The sequence below is a fragment of the Raphanus sativus genome, chromosome 4 (assembly GCF_000801105.2).
Source record: "Raphanus sativus cultivar WK10039 chromosome 4, ASM80110v3, whole genome shotgun sequence".
In the NCBI taxonomy this organism is placed as follows: domain Eukaryota; kingdom Viridiplantae; phylum Streptophyta; class Magnoliopsida; order Brassicales; family Brassicaceae; genus Raphanus; species Raphanus sativus.
In genome coordinates, this window is record NC_079514.1 from 18,706,742 (window position 1) to 18,726,259 (window position 19,518).

The 19,518-nt window shown below is 34.6% G+C and overlaps 1 protein-coding gene across 4 annotated transcripts; it reads right to left on the bottom strand.

The window, feature by feature from the left end:
* Positions 1-12,238: 12,238 nt before the first annotated feature.
* LOC108854434 (homeobox-DDT domain protein RLT2) lies at positions 12,239-19,518 on the bottom strand. 4 transcript variants are annotated; one of them, XM_057009719.1, is made up of 20 exons: positions 18,811-19,518; positions 18,576-18,704; positions 18,328-18,493; positions 18,053-18,279; positions 17,908-17,978; positions 17,393-17,821; positions 17,231-17,320; positions 16,980-17,144; positions 16,665-16,887; positions 16,446-16,546; positions 16,291-16,377; positions 16,045-16,197; positions 15,813-15,968; positions 15,522-15,731; positions 14,859-15,446; positions 14,314-14,775; positions 13,704-14,243; positions 13,519-13,623; positions 13,203-13,439; positions 12,239-13,121 (listed from the first exon to the last, which is right to left on the bottom strand). In XM_057009719.1, the coding sequence occupies exons 2-20, from the start codon at positions 18,700-18,702 to the stop codon at positions 12,393-12,395; spliced, it is 4,866 nt and encodes a 1,621-aa protein (XP_056865699.1). In that variant the 5' UTR covers positions 18,703-18,704; positions 18,811-19,518; the 3' UTR covers positions 12,239-12,392. The 4 variants fall into 4 exon arrangements, with proteins under 4 accessions (XP_056865699.1, XP_018483497.2, XP_018483496.2 ...); XM_018627995.2 differs by having other exon boundaries at positions 17,923-17,978; positions 18,053-18,493; XM_018627994.2 differs by having other exon boundaries at positions 18,053-18,493.

The window sequence follows — 19,518 nt, forward strand, 5'->3', positions numbered from 1 at the left end:
TTAGTAAAATTTTATTTATAATAAATGCGACATATTAGAGTGTCTCTGGTAAATTATGTGTTTCTCTGACTTTATTTTATTTTCTTTTCAATCAGTATATTTATTTGGCTTTTTGTTAAAATAAATGATTTTAGAATATAACTGTTTTACATTGATATTTTGTTTAAACAATGTGACATATTTCTATATTAATTAAATGTTTACATTGTAATTTGTATACAATTCAACATATTTGTCTAGTACTTTTTAAAAGAAATGATTTTGAATTCAAATGTATAGTACTTTTATATTGTTTTTTCTTCAGTTCATATAATTTTTTTAAATAAATTTCTTTCAATATAAGCTATATCAAAAATTAGTCAACTAAAGAATCTATAAACAATTATTTACATAGTATTATAACATATTTATATATTAATTCAGTTTATATTTTGACGCGCACGCCTATATGAGTTTGTATTTTTTGTATATAAATTATTTATTACTGTCATATTTAAAATGAAAGTTTATTGATATATTTTTAGGTTGCTACAAACCAACCCGGACCGAAAATAATCCAACTCGAACCTCTTACGACATTTATAATATTCGAATGATATTTATTTAATTTAAAATTTTAGGAGAAAAATATTGTGTATCACGAAAACATATTAGTGGTTTCCTAAAATGTAAGAAGTTTAAATAGATTTGCTGATTTTATTTGGATAGAGATATTTTTTTAATAAAAATACAATCCAAGTTTCTAAATAATTTTTTTAAGTACAATCCAAGTTTCCAAACAAACTTATTCTTTATAAATACTATCTAAGTAACCAAACACTCTCATTTTGTACTTGAGTTTTAATAATATAGATAATAAACGACGTGCACATATTTATTTTTTGTAAACAGACTAAAGATATTTTTAGCTTTTACTTCAATAGTCCCATAATATTTTTTTTAATCGGGAAATAGGAAAAAGAAAACTTTTGGGGACTTGTCTGTCAATGTTTTAAAAGACGTCCAGACTTAAATTTGTAAGATTTTCCTTTTAGATGAAATAATGATAGAATAAAATATTAATTTAACCTACATAATTGAAATGCTTGTTTCCGTTATATGATTGAGATGATATTTTAATAAAGAAAAAATCAAGAGACTGGTGTGATATGTGGAGAAGATGGTTTTGTCTTTCTTCTGTGTCATGAATGGCGAGCAGTCCTTTGTCTGTAAGTTCAAAGAGAGACATATGCCCGACGTCATTCTCAATCCCACTACTAGCATCTCTCTCTCTCTCTCTCTCTCTCTCTCTCTCTCTCTCTCTCTCTCTCTCTCTCTCTCTCTCTCTCTCTCTCTCTCTCTCTCTCTCTCTCTACAGATCCAAAGTGTCTTGTTATCTCTTTCTTTTATTCTTCTTTTCTACAACGCAACGACATCGACATTAATTTAACAACTTAACAAACTTGCAGTCACAATAATAACGAGTTAATTTGAATATTTGTAGACAAATAAAATTGAATATTTACTCTTCCTTCTGTATCATTATAATTTATAAGTGTCATTCTAATCTTTTTTTTGCTACACAAAAATATCATTTTACAATTTCAATACAAATTATACTTACTTTCAGTTGAAAAATAATTGCAAACTATATGATTTTATAAATAATTTTATTTATCTCAAATATTATTGGTTAAAGAAGTGTAATTAATAACAACTTACATATATTACCACCATTTTTTAATCTATATAAAAATGTCAAAGTAACAATTATATATAAACATAGGGAATATAACTCAACACCACCAACAACAGTCAATAGTGTGAACAACTTTATCACATTTACAAAACTAACAATCGGGTGTGTTGGACTAGTCTAGTGGTGCGCTTTTATTTAAAATACTCCATCTATTTCAAAATGTTAAATGTTTTGGTGTTTTTCACACAGAATAATAAAACATATTAAATTTAAGTATTAAATGCATAGTTTTCTGTAATTATCTATTTTATATAATTTTAAACTAATAAAACTTCAGTAAAAGCAATTATTTTTTTGAAATTTACAATTAGTTATTATTATTAGTTCATAAAAATTATATTGAAAATATAAAAATATAACTTTTTGAAACAAATTTTTTTCTTAAAATACGTACATTTATGAAACAGAAAGAATATGTTTTACGCCATAAAGTATTGTAAATAGACGATTATGATCCAGACTCAAATTCATCTTTTCAAGTAAATAAAAAACATTTACAAAACTAGTTATTAAGAGTACTCAAATTCGATAATTCAACTCCATATGGAAGAAGTAAATTTACACCTTAAGTACAATATTATTAACATGCTTTATAAAAAAAATATGGATCCATCCCCCTACTTTTTACAGTAATATTACGATTTACAATCCAGAAAAGAGTTATTTGATTCCACAACAGTTATATAATGTAAATTTTCATAAATTCAGTGAAATTACCCACAACAGTGGCTGTTTAACTAAAAAAAAAAAAGAATCCCCACTGTATATTAAAAGAGAAACATTTAAAAAATTATAACCTCAATTTTATAATAATTAAAAAAGACTTCATGCTTAGATGTCACTCAATTAGATAGTCAATTACATTCAATTGAAAAACAAGTAGGTCTACATTCGATTTTTATATGTTGCTAGATTTGTTGGTCAAACTATATGATATGGTGATATGATATGATATTTACGATAGAAACATTTATGATTGTTCTGCTAAATATAGTTACTATTTTATTTTCTTTTCTTAAGTAAAACCTACGGAATTACCATAAATGACTAATATATATATGACAAATTAATGATTCTAATAATAAAGATTTGATAACAATTTATATCTCCTCCATCATTTTTTGTTTAATTTTATATTATAAAAATAAATTAAGCAATCAAATTAGCTATAAAATTAAAATTTAGATTTTTTCGTATATGTTATATTTTGAATTTTAAAAAAATGACAATAAATGACTAAAACTATTAAATTATTATGTTAAAAAATTAATGATCAATGGTTTAACATTTTTATTATAAAAAGATACACATGATTTTAAAACCATATGAGTAAAAAGTATCATTAATAATAAAAAGTATATATCTATATAGATTAAACTATATGCTGTATAAGATTACATAAATATTTTAATTTCAAAAAATTTCAATGAATTTTCAAGAACATTTATAAATTATAAACTTATTAAAGTTTTCGTATTGAAATTTTTTTTTATCAATGATTTAAATATTTTGTTATTAAAGGATATGAATGATCATAGAACCGTATGATTATAAAATCCCATTTAATAAATAACTATATAAAATATACTATATATAAAATATACTATTCTTAGAAAAACAGGTTGGTCTATCTTAACTTATATTACACTTTTTATTAAAATAAATATCAAATTAATAAATAATGTACAAAAAACAATTTCGCACTTTCCTTAAATAAAAAGTATGAAATTTCCTAATATGATTAACGTAGATATGAAAATTTATTATCATGAATAGAAAATATTTGATAGCAATTTTTGTATCTTAGTTCTTTAAAAAAATTATATTATTAAAAGATATTAAACAATCGATAATATGATTTTGTTTTGGTATATACCATACAAACCGAATGAATGTAATTTTATAAAAACCGTAGGATTTGGATATGCTTTGATTTATAACTAACTAAACTGAAACATGCAAATAAGTATATATTTATAACGACGCATGAATATATATTTGTTACATGAGTTGAACTATAATTATAATTTGTAAATCATTTGAACTATAATTAAGTAACAATTTACTGCACTGAGGTTTCTTATTTTCTTAGTCTTTTTTTATCTTTTTGTTTTATTTTGACAGCAACTAAATTGAAGTAAATATTATAAATTTGATGAACAACAATTAGTTGAAATTCTTTACAACTTTTTATTATTTTTAAACAAATAGAAGTGTTCAATCGAAGACATATTAATTGATGAACATTAAATATGAAAGAATATAAAAACTTTTCTTTCATGGTTCTGTTTTTTTCTTATTTTTTTTTCAAAATTTAGAGTTTTGATATTAATTCTAGATTTGATTATTTTATTAGATGATAGAAAACTTTTTTGTTTTTTATTCTTTTATTTAAATATATAATTTTTTTTTAATAAATGATTTTTTGACAACATGACTCTAAAAATTTGTATAATATATAATATGATCTCAAACTAAATAATTATGTTTTGGGTATAAAATTGAATAAACTGAAAATCGACGGTATATAAACCAAATCGAACGAAGTAAATATAGATTTAGAACAGTAATTATATTTTATTAACCGAAATACCGAAAAAATCGAACCAAACCGAAATCCGATATCCTGATTGAACACCCCCTAATCCAAATGAAACTGAACTATTGCTTCATTTTCTAAAACATAATAAAAAGAACAATTTCACTCCGCACAACAAAATTTAGAGTTTTGATATTAATTCTAGATTTGATTATTTTATTAGATGATAGAAAACTTTTTTGTTTTTTATTCTTTTATTTAAATATATATTTTTTTTTAATAAATGATCTTTTGACAACATGACTCTAAAATTTGTATAATATATAATATGATCTCAAACTAAATAATTATGTTTTGGGTATAAAATTGAATAAACTGAAAACCGACGGTATATAAACCAAATCGAACCGAAGTAAATATAGATTTAGAACAGTAATTATATTTTATTAACCGAAATACCGAAAAAATCGAACCAAACCAAAATCCGATATCCTGATTGAACACCTCCTAGTCCAAATGAAACTGATGTTATAAAATCTATTGTGTGGATGGACCATAACCAAGTACTTAACCAAGTACTATACAAGTCCAACATATACAAGAGGAAGTGCAAGGAGGTTTACATCCGGTCTACATCGGTTCATCTACAAACCGGACCGAGATCAGAAGACTCAGTCAACCTTGGAGTTATCACCATGACCAAGTCTTCTCTATGACATCAATGTAGTCAATGTAATCAATGGGTAGATTTTATTCCTTGTAAAGCATTTGTAAACCCTTGTATCAAACCACTATATATTGTGGTGTTGGCTAATGAGAAATACACACAACTTTCTCACAAATCACTCCCCACATTCTCTTTAGTTTATAACACGTTATCAGCACGATAGTGCTCTCCACCTGAGAAGTCTCTCTCCACCTGAGAAGTCTCTCTCCACCTGAGCTCTCTTTTCCGGCCATCTTTTCCGGCCAGAAAATCTTAAATTCAGGCGTAACTTTAAACCGCCGTATCTCTCAAACCCTGTGGATCCAGACGACGATCCACCTATCAAACTGAAGCCCAAGACGATAGGAATCCGTTGCCGAAGACGGCTTGTCGATCCGATCTCTGACGCGTCATGAATAGCATATACAATCCGCGCTGCCGACTCATGGTTTTTCCGGCCAGCTCCTCCACCTCTCTCTCAACCAGCTCATCTGTGGATCAACTCTCTCTCATGGTGGTCCATTCAGATTCTTGTGGTGTAAAATGGTAAACTAATCTATCCATAAAATCTAAGAACACCATTATATTTGAAAAGAAATCTAAGGATCTATATGAATCCATAATATTAAACTTGTTTCTATGATCCATTGATCCATAAGAAACTTGATTCTGAATTATTTTGAATCCATAAAAGTTATAATTCTCTAAAGGTTCTAAGTATCTCAAAACAGATTAAAATATCTAAAGATCTATATGAATCTTGATTATAAAATTCTTATAAAATAAAATGTGAAATCCTAAATCTCCTTCTTGGTTTGTAAGCCATAAATCGGCTCTACCTGTCTCCTATATGATCCGACCTTAAATCCGGATTTGTCTAAAGGATTGAAACTAATAATCAAACCTTTGTTCATTCGCATCACCAGCTGTTCCAGCAGGTTGTATAAGTCGTTTATCAATACCATCAAAACCCTTAAACCTCTTGCTTGGTTTTTCAACCAGCAAAATCGAAAATCCAAAGATCAAAACCATGAATCCAGTCAACCAAAATAAAATCGAAATTAAATCCCATCATTGCATATCTTTTAATATTGATGTTTGCTTTGTAACTGTTTAAAGTTTTATGATTTTTATAAATGCAAAATCGGATTTTATAAATGCATATTTGATTTTATTAAATGCATATCTTTGACTGAAAATGTTTATAAAATTTTTATAACATATAGTCTTGATTTTAATACGATAGAATAAATATGCATGAAATCATTTGATCATATAGGTTGATAGCTAAATAATTGAACCAACCTTGAATAGATTTCATATCATATTGAATATTGATCACATAAGTTGATAGTTAATCTTGATCTTTTACCATGCTTGAAATTGATGATTAAAATTATATAGTAATCTTGTTGCATACTTGATTGCATAAGTTTAGTAAAAATTTGAATCATCTTGAATCATCTTGAACAAACTTTGAATGCATACTTGCTTTTATTAAAATATAAACCTTCCTTGAAACCAATTGATTGAAAATATAATTGAATTTGGTTTAGACATTTGCTGAAAATTATAAATTTTCTTGTCTTGGTTTACCCGGTAAAGGGGGGAAGGAATCGGTTATTATTTTATGATCTTTGAAAACCAAATATCCTCATGCATTAAGAATCACATTTATATTATTTTGGTCCAATGCTTAGGACAGAACATCCGATTAGTTCTTGAGCCATGCATTTATCATTCGACCATTGTGATTGATTTTCATCCATATTGCTTGATCTCATTTAAAATTATGATTGATCCTTATTCAAAATTCTAAAGGGCTTGGAAACCCTATATGAAATTATATACATATATATAATCAATCCAAATATGAATTATAATTAAAAGGATCACTAGATGCAGTGATCAATTGATCATTATCATACTAGAAATGCTTAAAGCAAATATATTATATGATTTGGGGGAAGCCTTATTAAATCACTATTAAATCATATAAATTAAATCATATAAATTAAGGCTTCTATTGCTTATATAAATTCTTGATGCTTGAAAGCAATGTTAAATATTCAGATGTTGAAAATCATCTTGAAATCTAAATCTTGGTGATTGAATCTAAATTTCTCACTTTTGAGATAGATACAAGGCGATTTTCTTAATCATAAGCAATCACCTTACTGAAAGTCTCAATGATCAATATCTCACTATTGAGAATCCTCTCGACCTTTGGATAAATCTTAAATCCAGAAATGATCACCATAATACGGTGCTATTACCAAAGGTCCTATATGATTTGAGGGACCTAAAGACCCAAGACTATAAGTCTGTGGATGAGTATAACTCGGCTCTATTCATGATAGTCTCATAGTTGAAACTGTGTGGAGAGACTATCACATATGCTGACATGTTAGAGAAGAAATTCTCTACATTCCACAAGCAATGTTTTGCTTCAGCAATAATACCGAGAAAAGGGTTCCTCCACATATGCAAATTTAATCTCTTGTTTGTTGCTTGCTAAGCAAAATAATGAGTTACTCATGAGGAATAGTGAGATGAGGCCTCCTGGATTTTAAGGCATTGCCTAAGGCACATACGGCCACAGAGCCATATGAAAGAGTCAAACCATGGCCATGCGAAAGGCCATGGAAAGATGACAAGGGTGTGCGTGGATATCACCTACAGCATTAGTCGAGGCCGAGACCAAGGTTATCAACCTAGCCGTGGGTATAAGTCCGTGGGAATAAATCCGATTTTAAAAACCCATGCTTCGACCAAATTTGTTTGCCATCAGTGTGGGATGAATAATCATTGGGCCAACCGATGTAAAACTCCCAAACACCTTATTAAACTCTACCAGGAGAGCATAAAGGGATAGAACCCTGTGGCCCATTGGGTCCATCTAGATGGTGCGAATAATTTCGACCATAAGAATGATGATCAGCTTGAATACGAGACTTCATATTGCCTTAAAGAGGCCAATTAGATTTTGACATCATTTTACTTTGTATTTGTTCTCTATTGTGGACCAAGCCACATTACATTATGAGACAAAAAAAAAATATTTTATTCAAGGTCATGGCTAGTCCAACCTCATGATGCCTAAAGGCACGCATCTAAAAATCTCTGATGCATAACATTCCACATAAATCAAAGTAAAATTTATCAAAGTTTCAAAGACATTCATATGAATGGTCTACATATTGAAACTATGGGCAAAGGAAAGAAAGGATTCCTTATGATTTATGAAAATGCCCAAGGCCAAAGGAAAGTCCTAGAGACTATACCTAGTATATCTATAGGCCTTCATTAAGCCAAGATAAATATGATTGTGGGTTAATACTCCAAATCACTTTCCATAGAGTTCAGAGAAGCCTTTAACATATGGCACGACATGCTCGGCCATCCAGGCTCTATTATGATGCATAATATACTCTTGAACTCAACTGGACATTCCTTGAAAGAAAGGAAAAATGGTCCGACCAAGGCATTGTCTAAAAGGCATTATATTCACCCTATAAGACCCATTGAATTAAGAAGAAAATATGGTTTCCAACAATGGGCAAAAGCGAATAAGATTACCTAAATTAAAATCGCCTAAATGGTCGAGACTACATTATCTATTGATCTAGAGATCAATATGATATTAGGCAAATAGCCAGGGCAATCATAATCATGTTTGATTGACCCACGAAAATTATCACTTAGATGGCATTACCATACTTAGCCATCTGAATTATGATGCAAAGATTTAAAAAGGCACAAAAGTTATCCCATAAGATCTCACGTTTGTGCAATTTATATCTATGCACAAGGGAATTTATTGTCCCAAGCACCACGAATTAGAGTATGTTCATGAGGGGGAGTGAGGACAAATCCCATGATACATGACCATACTAAAATCCGTGAAACATGGTCCACAACCATATTACATATTGGTTGAATTTATGATATTATGACCATTACCTATAAGGTTCAAAATCTAAAAGTCCATATGCTTGGGGACATCATGAGTTATAAAAGATTAACTTGCATCAGGTCATTGATATTATATTAGGCCATATAAGTGATAATAAATATTCCCACCTCAGACTAATACGGGTCATGAGTCCAGACATATATCATATTAAGATATTATGAATTAAGATATTATGAATGAATCCACCACAAATATATGTGCCATCTAAAGATCATATGATCTTAGAATCTCATAAGGAGGATTGGGAATATATGTTGGATATATATTATGAATATACTTTCTCCATAAATTTAAAAGAAACCTTGAGCCAAAATGGGTGATTTAATCATAGGCCAAGGAACAAGGATTACATAGAGTTTATGAATCCCAATATCCAACATTTGAAAGGAGAAGTAGTAAGCTGGTAAAGAATGGTATCAACCATCATTGTCTTGGCAAAGATCCTCGGACTAGAAAAGATTTATAGATGTCCATATGCTACAATGATAGCAAAATAAAATGCCAGACACATTGACCCGAGAAAGAATGACTATGTCATCCCAGCTTAGCACCACACGGTTTTGATGCCTTAAAGACACAACCAAGTTGCTACAGAGTCTAATATAAGACCGAATATATGTTCCAAAAGGAACCTCGGAAATTAAAGAAAGGTGCAAAAAGAAACCGAGGTCATAGACTTTCCAGACAAGGCCGAAATGGCTATGCCGTCAGTATCAACACTTGGGGTTCGGGACGCCGGACCTCATGGTACTGAAGGCACTGATAATGATGAGATCTCAATAAATTATTTGATGTCTGGAAGGAAACCATATATATATAAATGTGTCGACACAATACATTCATAAGAAAAGCGCGAATATGTAGCACATGAATAATGAATCGAGGATCATGAACCCACGCAAGAGTACTCATAATAATGAATAAAGAAAGAAACGTGGGGTTTCTAAAAGTGACAGATAAAGGCGTATTGAATTGGCCATGAATATGTAAACGCCATATGATGCCCAGTGAATAGATAAATCCTGAAAGAAGGATAAAATCGTGAGACAGACCAAAGGAGGTCTATATAATCCAAAGTGGTGGATAATACTACATATGTCACTACATATAATGTCTGGAAGAAATTCAAAAGATGTAGTATGTTATATATGACTCACTGGATGATGATAATATTATTGGTACCTAAAAGGTTTACCAAAATATACTGAGCTCAGAATCATAAGATGAGAAAAGAAGTTCTCATGAACAGCATTTTCCTAAAGCTGTCAATGGACTGAATTAAATTGCTACATGTAAGCAAATGAAAAGGTTCTATAAGAACAATTCAAATCAGTCCATAGAGGAATTTTTAAATTTCTTGTGATATACTAACCAGCCTAAGATAGGTTAAATAGTTATTCATCAAACCTTAGAAAGGTTATAGACCATCACCACAAATTAGCCAAATTTTGGTAATACTTATGGTTGGTCAAAATTCTCAGCATGAACCAACCAAGCTGTGGTATGAATGAATAAGCTATCATAAAGATAAGCTATAAGATCAAAGTTCATCTTTGAACAAAAAGGTGTAGGACCGCATTATGCGTCCATATGCGACCCAACGGGTCCGACCATATTATAAGATTTGGTCCATGATAAAGCTGTAGATCATGGATGTCATTAGACATAAATTTGAGGATCAATTAGATCAATTCTATGTCATGACCGTGTCCGGCCTAGATCAGTCCAATCGTCCATATATATATATATATGTGTACGAATTGCCGGCACACAAAGATTGACAATGTCTCAGATCAATCATAGATCATCTATGGACATATGTAAATAAGGATCATGATCTAACCGACATGACCTATGTTTAAAGTTGTTTATGGCAAATAATATTATACTCATAAAGCTAGGGCATATCCATAAGTCCTAGAGAGCTAAGTAGCTCATACTTGATATAATGATGATCCATATTATACAAAGGATCTAAAGTACTAGCCAGCCAATATTATGGAAAGGCATATAAGAGTGATTTGGTCAAGGACCATAATCAAAACGACCAGAGTATAAAATAGTACATTTTATCTAAAGTACTAAAGTGGTCGATATCAAAGTGGTACATTTTCTAAAGTACCATCATGATTCTAAGAGACATGATATGTCCGAACAATACAAGATTGTTCAAGTAAAGAATCCATGAACATCTATTCAGCAAGTGATGTTCAAATCAAGGGGAGTAGTATGTGTTGTACTCTTTTTCCTTAACTATGGTTTTATCCCAATGAGTTTTCCTAGTAAGGTTTTAATGAGGCAACATTAAGCATATTATGAACTCATATGGTTATGGCATCCAAGGGGGAGTGTTATAAAATCTATTGTGTGGATGGACCATAACCAAATACTTAACCAAGTACTATACAAGTCCAACATATACAAGAGGAAGTGCAAGGAGGTTTACATCCGGTCTACATCGGTTCATCTACAAACCGGACCGAGATCAGAAGACTCAGTCAACCTTGGAGTTATCACCATGACCAAGTCTTCTCTATGACATCAATGTAGTCAATGTAATTAATGTGTAGATTTTATTCCTTGTAAAGCATTTGTAAACCCTTGTATCAAACCATTATATATTGTGGTGTTGGCTAATGAGAAATACACACAACTTTTTCACAAATCACTCTCCACATTCTCTTTAGTTTATAACAACTGAACTATTGTTTCATTTTCTAAAACATAATAAAAAGAACAATTTCACTCCGCACAAGACTAGGATCTTATCCTAATTTTTTTTTTTTTTGAACTTAAAAGGATTAAACCCGGGTCAATGCTGACACATGGCTAACCCCCGGGTGGAGGTACAGCCCACGGATAGACCCTTTCCTGAACATTCAAATGAGCCGAAAGCAATAGCTCATATCCGTGTGGCCGGTAGGTTCTGAACCCGGGTTCGCTTTATTGGGTTTTTTAAATCCCTCAAACGTCACTAAGCCACCACCACCGGTTAAAACAAAAGCATAGGAGCTGGTTTAGAGTTGGTACGTATCAACTCTGCATATGATTACCAGACCAGATAATTTCGTTTTTTTTGCTCAAGTTATGGATATCTATATTTTTCAGATCAAACCGAAAAATCTATCGGATGGAATCAAATTTTATGAATATTTTATCCACTTCTAATTACACTCACCGTAAAAATCAAGATTCTTCTACCAACAGTCACCGTAAAAATCACACGATTCGCTGATTCTTATAGAATTGAGTTGACCGCTCTAGATGACACATAACTAATGATATAACCGTAGAAGCTTGTAAGATGAAGAGATCACACTGATGTTACATTTTCTTGAAAAAGGGTTAATGATAAATGTTTTTAACTAAGAAACCTTGTGAAGAATACAAACAAACAAAAAGACACGTTGAGTAGTTTCCTGTTTCTAATTAGTCACTGAAAATCAGAGGAAGATGAAGATGTAAGATCAGGATCTTCAAACGGAAACCTTCTCCGAGCTGCTGCTGCCGCATCCATGCTTATCATCTCCGCCGGCTGCTCTCTACCACCATCAGAATCCTCGTTTATGTAATCTTCATCTTCATCATCAACATTCATTTTCGTGTCCATGTCTTCTTCTTCTTCTTCGTATTCATCATCACTATGTAAGCTAAACTCACCTCTACCTACTAATTTACTCGTTTCCCCAAAGTCATCAACTGGAGCCATGACATCATCATCATCATAATGAAACGATCTCCCCGAGCTGCTAGCTTCCCCCTCATCTTCAGGCGTTTCGACCCAATCGTGAAGAGCGGTTTTGGCAACTTCCTTACCTCGACGTCCTACTACTACTACCTCATTGGATATACCGAGCGTTCCTTTCGTCGGTCTTGTTCTGGTGCCGCCGCTGCGTCGTCCCTTCTTCCTACCCCCACGTGGTTGAGCTCTAGGCCTCAGCATCGGTTCGCCATTTGAGTTTGTTGCACCTCGCGGTGGTTTACCAGAAGCCGGGGATGGTTTCTTGCCACGCTGGGAACGAGGCCGGCCACGTCCTCGTTGTGGTCGACCTCTACCTAAACCAGGCTCCGTGTCTTCTTGAGCGTATGCAACTTGCACCGGAGTAGCCTCGATTACGTCTTGTTCTTCTTGAACATTCCTCACAAAATTCGTCTCCAAACCCTTAAAAAGAAGAAAGCTCTATTTAAGTGTGTATGAACAATCATAACATAAGAATCAGCAATCAGTAGTATATAAACTTACGACAAAATCTTCAGATTCTTTGTCCTTTTGGGGATCCTTGTTTTGATCAGGTGTGTAAGCAATGGAGCTGTCGAGTTCACAAAGTCTCAAAGCTACACCTCCTGTGGTCTTCGGTATCCACGGTAGTACTTTAACATCTCTCACGAGACCTTCTGATAAGTCCAAGAGTTCACAAGTTGTTTCAAAGTTTGAAGACAGGAAGTCTCTCTTTACCGCCACCTCCAACATCGTCAGAACCTGACAACAAGGCGAAGGGATCAGAACTGATCCGAAAGATCAATTCAATTGCACAATTTGGGATAACATTGAAAAAAACCTGATGAAGTTCTTCAGGGGAACTTGATGACAACAGCTTCAGACCCCAAGCTTTTCTAAGACTCTCTGTCCAATGAGTTTGAAGTCCTTCAGGGGGAAGAGAAGCCTGTGTTCATGGTAGAAGAAGTTAGAATACATATTCATAACTCACTTATCTGATGATGACAAGACTAGAATATAACTCACTTCAACAAGTGCTAACTGAATCTTGAGTAGTCTTATCCTGAGAGGAGACAGGTTCGAGCCACGTATTATAAATCCAGCGTCTCTTCCGAGTCGAGCCACTTGATCAGCAAAACACAACTCACTAACATCTAAACCACTACTCATCATCTGACCACAACCAGGGCAGCAGACATCTCCTGCAAAGTGTAACTCCGCACAGCTTCTGCAAATGTGGAAAAGCGGCGTGCTCTTCTTAGCACCGTGCTTAAACGCGGATAACGCACCAGGATGAAGCACATTATCCCACATCCATCTCTCAAAACTCTGGAACCGTTGCAACACTCCGCTTCTGTTACCATCCCCTAGCTCTATCTTAAACGTTGAGGAGATCTCCGCAGTATCAGAATCCAAGTCTACGCCAGTAGAAATGGAACACAGCTCCGTATCCACATTCCTCCTCACTGCTTCTTTAAAAGAAGCTTCGATCTTAAGCAACATGAAATGCAGATGTGATTCGCGTACACCACGTACATCTAGTGACTTCACCAAACAGTCAAAACCCTGAAAAAGAAACCATCAAACAAATGTTTCCACATTTTCAAGAAAAGAGGCTCTTTGTCAAATATTTTACCTCTTCGGAATCAATGAGTCTCCACCGACCATCCTGAAGCTCAACGAATATCCTACCAGAACCAGGATCGTTCCTAGAAGCGGATGCCGAGAACCGCCAGTAACGGTTGCGTCTTCGATCTTGACCTAGCGGAAGTGACCTATATACATATAGCTCTTCAGCTTTATATCCAACATACGCTTTTAACTCTGCACGGAGCCTTTCTCGGTCCGCTGTGTAACTCTGCTGCTGCTGCTGCTGATACTGCAAAGTCTCCGTTCCAGATATATTCTCTTGCAACTGCAACGGGTCCTGCGAGGAGATTGGTGTCGCATCCGCAGATGGGCTTTCTTGAATCCCAAGCTTCGGTGTTGGGTACGAAAGGTAATTCGCACGGATCAAAGACTCTTCTTTCCATCGTTTGTCGAGTTGTACTTCACTCCACATTTGTTTCTTTAACGCACTCGCAACTTCCAAACGTTCCTGCACGCAACACAGAGAATGAATGATCTCCTCATTATTATATGGTAAGAGACTGAAGCGAATGCAAAGTTTTTGAGACTTACCTCAAGGGAGATTCGGATTGTGTTGCCTTCTATTGCAATACCAATCAGAGCAACAAGTGCATTTAAACGCTCCTCGATGCTGAGATTCGAATAGTCTCCTTCTACTAGTCCTTGCACCCATTGTTCCCCATCGTCTGCTACTGCATCCTCTAGAGATTGGTCTGGTAAGATGTCATCTATTTTCTCAGCTTTTGTATCCTCCGGGAGAGAGGTAGTCGGTTCGGTTTCCAGCTTCCCATTTTCCAACGAGGGTTCCACACCACCGGTTAACTTTCCTATCTCCAGAGCATCAGGATCTTCCTTTTTGAGGTTCAAATCAACCTCTGGATCATCTCCAACATCGCTTTCGGAATCCTCTTCTCTCTCAGCTTCTTCATCAACATCGGTAACACCGCTTTTGAACATGCGTATTCTCTCCCTAGCTTCAGCGAATATAGTCTCAGCATCACCTGCGTCTTTTCTATATGAAGGACGCACACAGTACGTAGAAGGAGCTACCCTCTCAAACAGTTTTGTATCTCGAGACAAAGCAGCAGCAACCGAGGCTTCAGGTGTCCTGCTCGTAGTTAGATCCCTCAATCCTGATTTCTATGATCAAAAAAAGAAAAGTGAGAATGAAACGAAAGCTGATTAAGGGAAAGCAATCTTTAGACCATCTCTTACCTGAATCTTCTCTGCAACCTCGAGAATAGTCAAACCTTTTTCACCCTCAATAGAAAGGACATGAAAGGCAGCGAATTTAACTGTGCCTGGGGTCAAACGATGACGTGAACGTCGGGGATTAGAAAGACCCCTTTCTTGCATCTTGGCAAAAGCATTCTCAGCTGCTGCTCCAATCCTTAAGTTGAATATCACGTTCTCAGAGTTGTTGGCCTACACTTGAAAGTAAATAAGGTAAACAGAAGCCACAAAAATACATTAGAAAAAAAAACTGACAAATATAGATTTTCCCACCTCGTTTTCATCGTGAACAGATATGGTTTTAATGTCCTGTTTCTTAAGTTCGGGTCCCAACCCGGCAGAGAGAGCGAGTTGCCTCAAGATCTCAGGCCAAGTGAAAACATTCAAGTTTTTCCTCCAGCTGCGTATGTCAAAACCCCACGCATATGCCTAAAAATTCAAAAATTGCATCATACAACATTAGGTGAAATATTTACAAATGTTATAAAAAATAGGGCAAACTTACACCCTCTACGACATGAGGATGACCCCCTCCGGGATTAGCTGCAGCGTTTTGGTTTGCTCCAACGCCGACTGAGAGTGTTCTTGCAACTCCTTCAATATCTTTGATTATAGTCTTCAAAAGAACAATGTGTATCTCTCCCATGAGTCGTGGGTCCTACATGACACAACATGAGAAAAGCAATCATGTTAAGTGATCTAACGCAGAGACACAAGAAAGAGAGAGAGAGAGAGAGAGAGAAACACTTACATGGTCATGGAATGCTTGAGTAAACTCATCCAGAGTAAATGGCCAAAGGCCAAGAACATCAGCGAAATTGATTAAGAATCTCCACACCTATATATTGTTTTCAACCAAATCAAAACATTGGTTTACTGATACATTAATAAGAAAAAAAAACTCACCATAAGAAGATTTGCAATATTCTCATCAGAACCATTCCATGGTTTCACAGCAAAGGGCTTTTTCAAATTTACAGATGTTGGGGGAAATGTCACCTGCTTATCTGAAAGTATATATAATCCCATCCATCAGATGCATATAAGAAACAGTTCTTCTCAGAAACAGCTTTAATAGACTGAATGTAAATGATATATAATTAAATAACTAACTTATAAAGTCACCTCTATATGCATCGAGGTTCTGCAGAGTTTCAAAGTCGAGTGCGAGCATTGAAGGCAATCCTTGGGCTAACGCAGCGACCTCCATGAGTTCTAAGCGTTCGTCTTCAATAAGTTCCATTGATTCCTTAGCAATCTTACGAGCCATTGCCCTCTCGTTAGCAGCTTTCAGCCTTGCAACCTCTTTCACCCTACGCATCTCTTCTTTTTGTCGCATCTTCTCAGCCTGATTCACATATTACGAGGGGTTCAAAATGATTAAAATTAATTAACATTTCACCCCAAAGTTCAAAAGATACTTAAAAGCTAGCACATTACCCTGATAGTTTCTTTTTTCAAGAACTTCTCTCTTCGCTGCATCTCCTTCATCTGCTCTTTGTGGTACCTCTCTTCCTCTCTCTGCCTTTCACGTAAAAGCCGTTCTTCCTCTTTACGTCTTTCACGGTCTTGCCTCTCCATTTCTTTCCTTATTTGCTCCTCTCTCTACACAACCAAACTGACACACTCAGCAACAAAGAAAAAAAAACATTTAATAAAGTAATGTGCTTTAGCTTAAATGGAACAAAGACCTTTCGTCTCAGCATATCTTGTCTCTCAAGCTCTTTTCGGATCCTCTTCTCATGAGCCTCCACTTCCCGAGATATTCTTGCTTCTTCACTCTGTAATTAAAAAGAAGATTGAGGGTAGAAGTACCTAGCAGTTAAGCATAGGACACAAAAAGATTCACGCACCTTGCGTTTTCTCTCGAGTTGCAGGAGGACATCATCACCATCATCATCATCACCATCCTCATCCTCATCATTATCATTACCAAGTTCTCTCTCGGATTTCACAAAAGGATCCTCGTTTCCATGTAGGGCAGGATCCACGTAGCTTTTCTGGTACGTCGAGTCGTATTCACCCAAATGATGCGAAGAGACGTGTCCTGGTTTCACTTGATGAGCTGAGAGGTTTAAATTTGGTATCATCTGTGGTGGACTTTTATAGTCATCCCGATGATGTCCACCAGATACAGAAGAAGCCCTGATAACCACGGAAGAAGCATCAAGTGGAACTCCGTAATGATGATGAGACGCTGGAGAAGCTCTTTCGGAATGATCAGTCCTTGAAGATGGTTGCTCAGGAAGGAACTGATACTCACGAATAGTCCTCACAGAATCCTATAAAATGATAGAAATCACCAAATTATTAAGTTGGTCTCAAAACATAAATTGATGAGACAACACAAGTAAAGAAAAGACGTTACTTTAACAGGCTTTACATATAAGTTGGTCTCATAAGCCGGCCTAGTCGCTGCCTTTCGATGGCTTGGCATCTCTGCAAAAAAAAATATAAAATAAATTCAATTTTGCTTATTGAACAACATATAGATGATGATAAGAAGCATATACCTATAGGGGTCCCAAAAGCACCAGGAGGCAAAGGATCAAACTCCATTCCAAGAATGGGTCCGTCGTCTCTCAGACGCTCTCCCAATTGAGCTTCCACGTAACCGATGGCTCTAACCTCAGAAGGAGACGGTTCATTAAACCTCCTAACCACCGTTACACCACCACCACCGGTTCTTCTGGAATCAATCTCATGAGGAAACGAGTTGTGCTCATTTCCCGCCACCAAATCAGCGGCATTGACGGCGGGGGCGGCGGCGGTGGCCTGTTTGGAGGACTCAGCGGCCGAGGGTGTGGTGGACTCTTTACGCTGGCGTTTGGTCGGAGTTGAAGATTTCCTGTCTTTAAGACGGCGGTGACAGAACCACATCTGTAGCTGTCTGTCGGAGAGATTCAGCTGAACTGAGAGATCCGCTCTGAGCGCTTCCGAAGGGTACGGCTCAGCTGAAACAATTACAGTCAAAATTAAGACAACAACAATGGAGTAAGAATTAAAAATTAAAAAAAAAAAGACAAAAGACAAAACCTTTGTATGTGTTTTCAAGAACTTCAAGCTGAGCAGCTGTTTTCATTTTACGTTTACTCTTACTCTCAGTAGCAGCACCACCACCTTCTGGTGTTTTGTTCTTGTCTGCTTCAGACACATCTTCCATTTCTACACAATTACCCCCAAATCTTAAGACAAAAAAAAAAGTCGAAACCCTAGAATTACAAAAAGCTCATGGATTGATTTTGGGGGAAAAGAAAAAATCAAAACTTACTTAGGTCAGAAAGATCAAAACAGAAGCTTGAGAAGAGGAGGAGAAGACTGGTGGTGATTGAAGATGTGAGATTAAACGAAAAGGATTGTTCTTTTCTTTCTTTGAGGAGATGATGAACAAACACCGTTGGATTGTTTTGGTTTGACGAAAAGGAGAAGAAGAAGTAAAGAAGAATAAAAATCAACTCAAAAAGAAAACAAAACCAAAAAAAAAAAACTTTCTCTCTCTCTTTCTCTACGGTTTCTACTACTACTACTCGGAATGTGATTGGGGATTTTACAAATAAAAATCATAAACATTAAACATTGAGCAATATCGACAAGATCATTAATATAACCGAGAATCATTTTTCTTTTCTTTTTGTTTTAGAGGAAAAAAATGTGTAAATATATTAAAAGAATTTAAAAAAGGAGAAGAAGAAATCACGAAGAAGAACAGCAAGCGAACGAACAACACCCACAGTGCTTGTCTGACTTTTCATTTCCACAATAATAATCACCCAATTTTTTTTGCTTTTCTTTTTCATTGTTTTTTCTTCCGTAATTTTTTTTAAAGATAAAACAAAATCGATAATGAATTGATGGACTGAAGAAAGAAAAAAAGAAGGAGAGGGGGGGGTTTATAAATATTAATTAAAAGTTTGAGTGAATTGTCAGATGCTTTTTTTCTCTTTGTTGGGGTTTTCGGGGAAATCGAGGGGAGTTTGAT

Bases quoted from the DNA above. Each gene is read 5' to 3' on its own strand.
- LOC108854434 (XM_018627994.2), bottom strand. From the start codon at position 18,702: ATGGAAGATGTGTCTGAAGCAGACAAGAACAAAACACCAGAAGGTGGT. The intron at 18,494-18,575 runs GTTTTGTCTTTT...TAATTGTTTCAG, and splicing joins TCTTGAAAACACATACAAAG to CTGAGCCGTACCCTTCGGAA. The intron at 15,447-15,521 runs GTAAGAGATGGT...TTTTGATCATAG, and splicing joins AGGTTGCAGAGAAGATTCAG to AAATCAGGATTGAGGGATCT.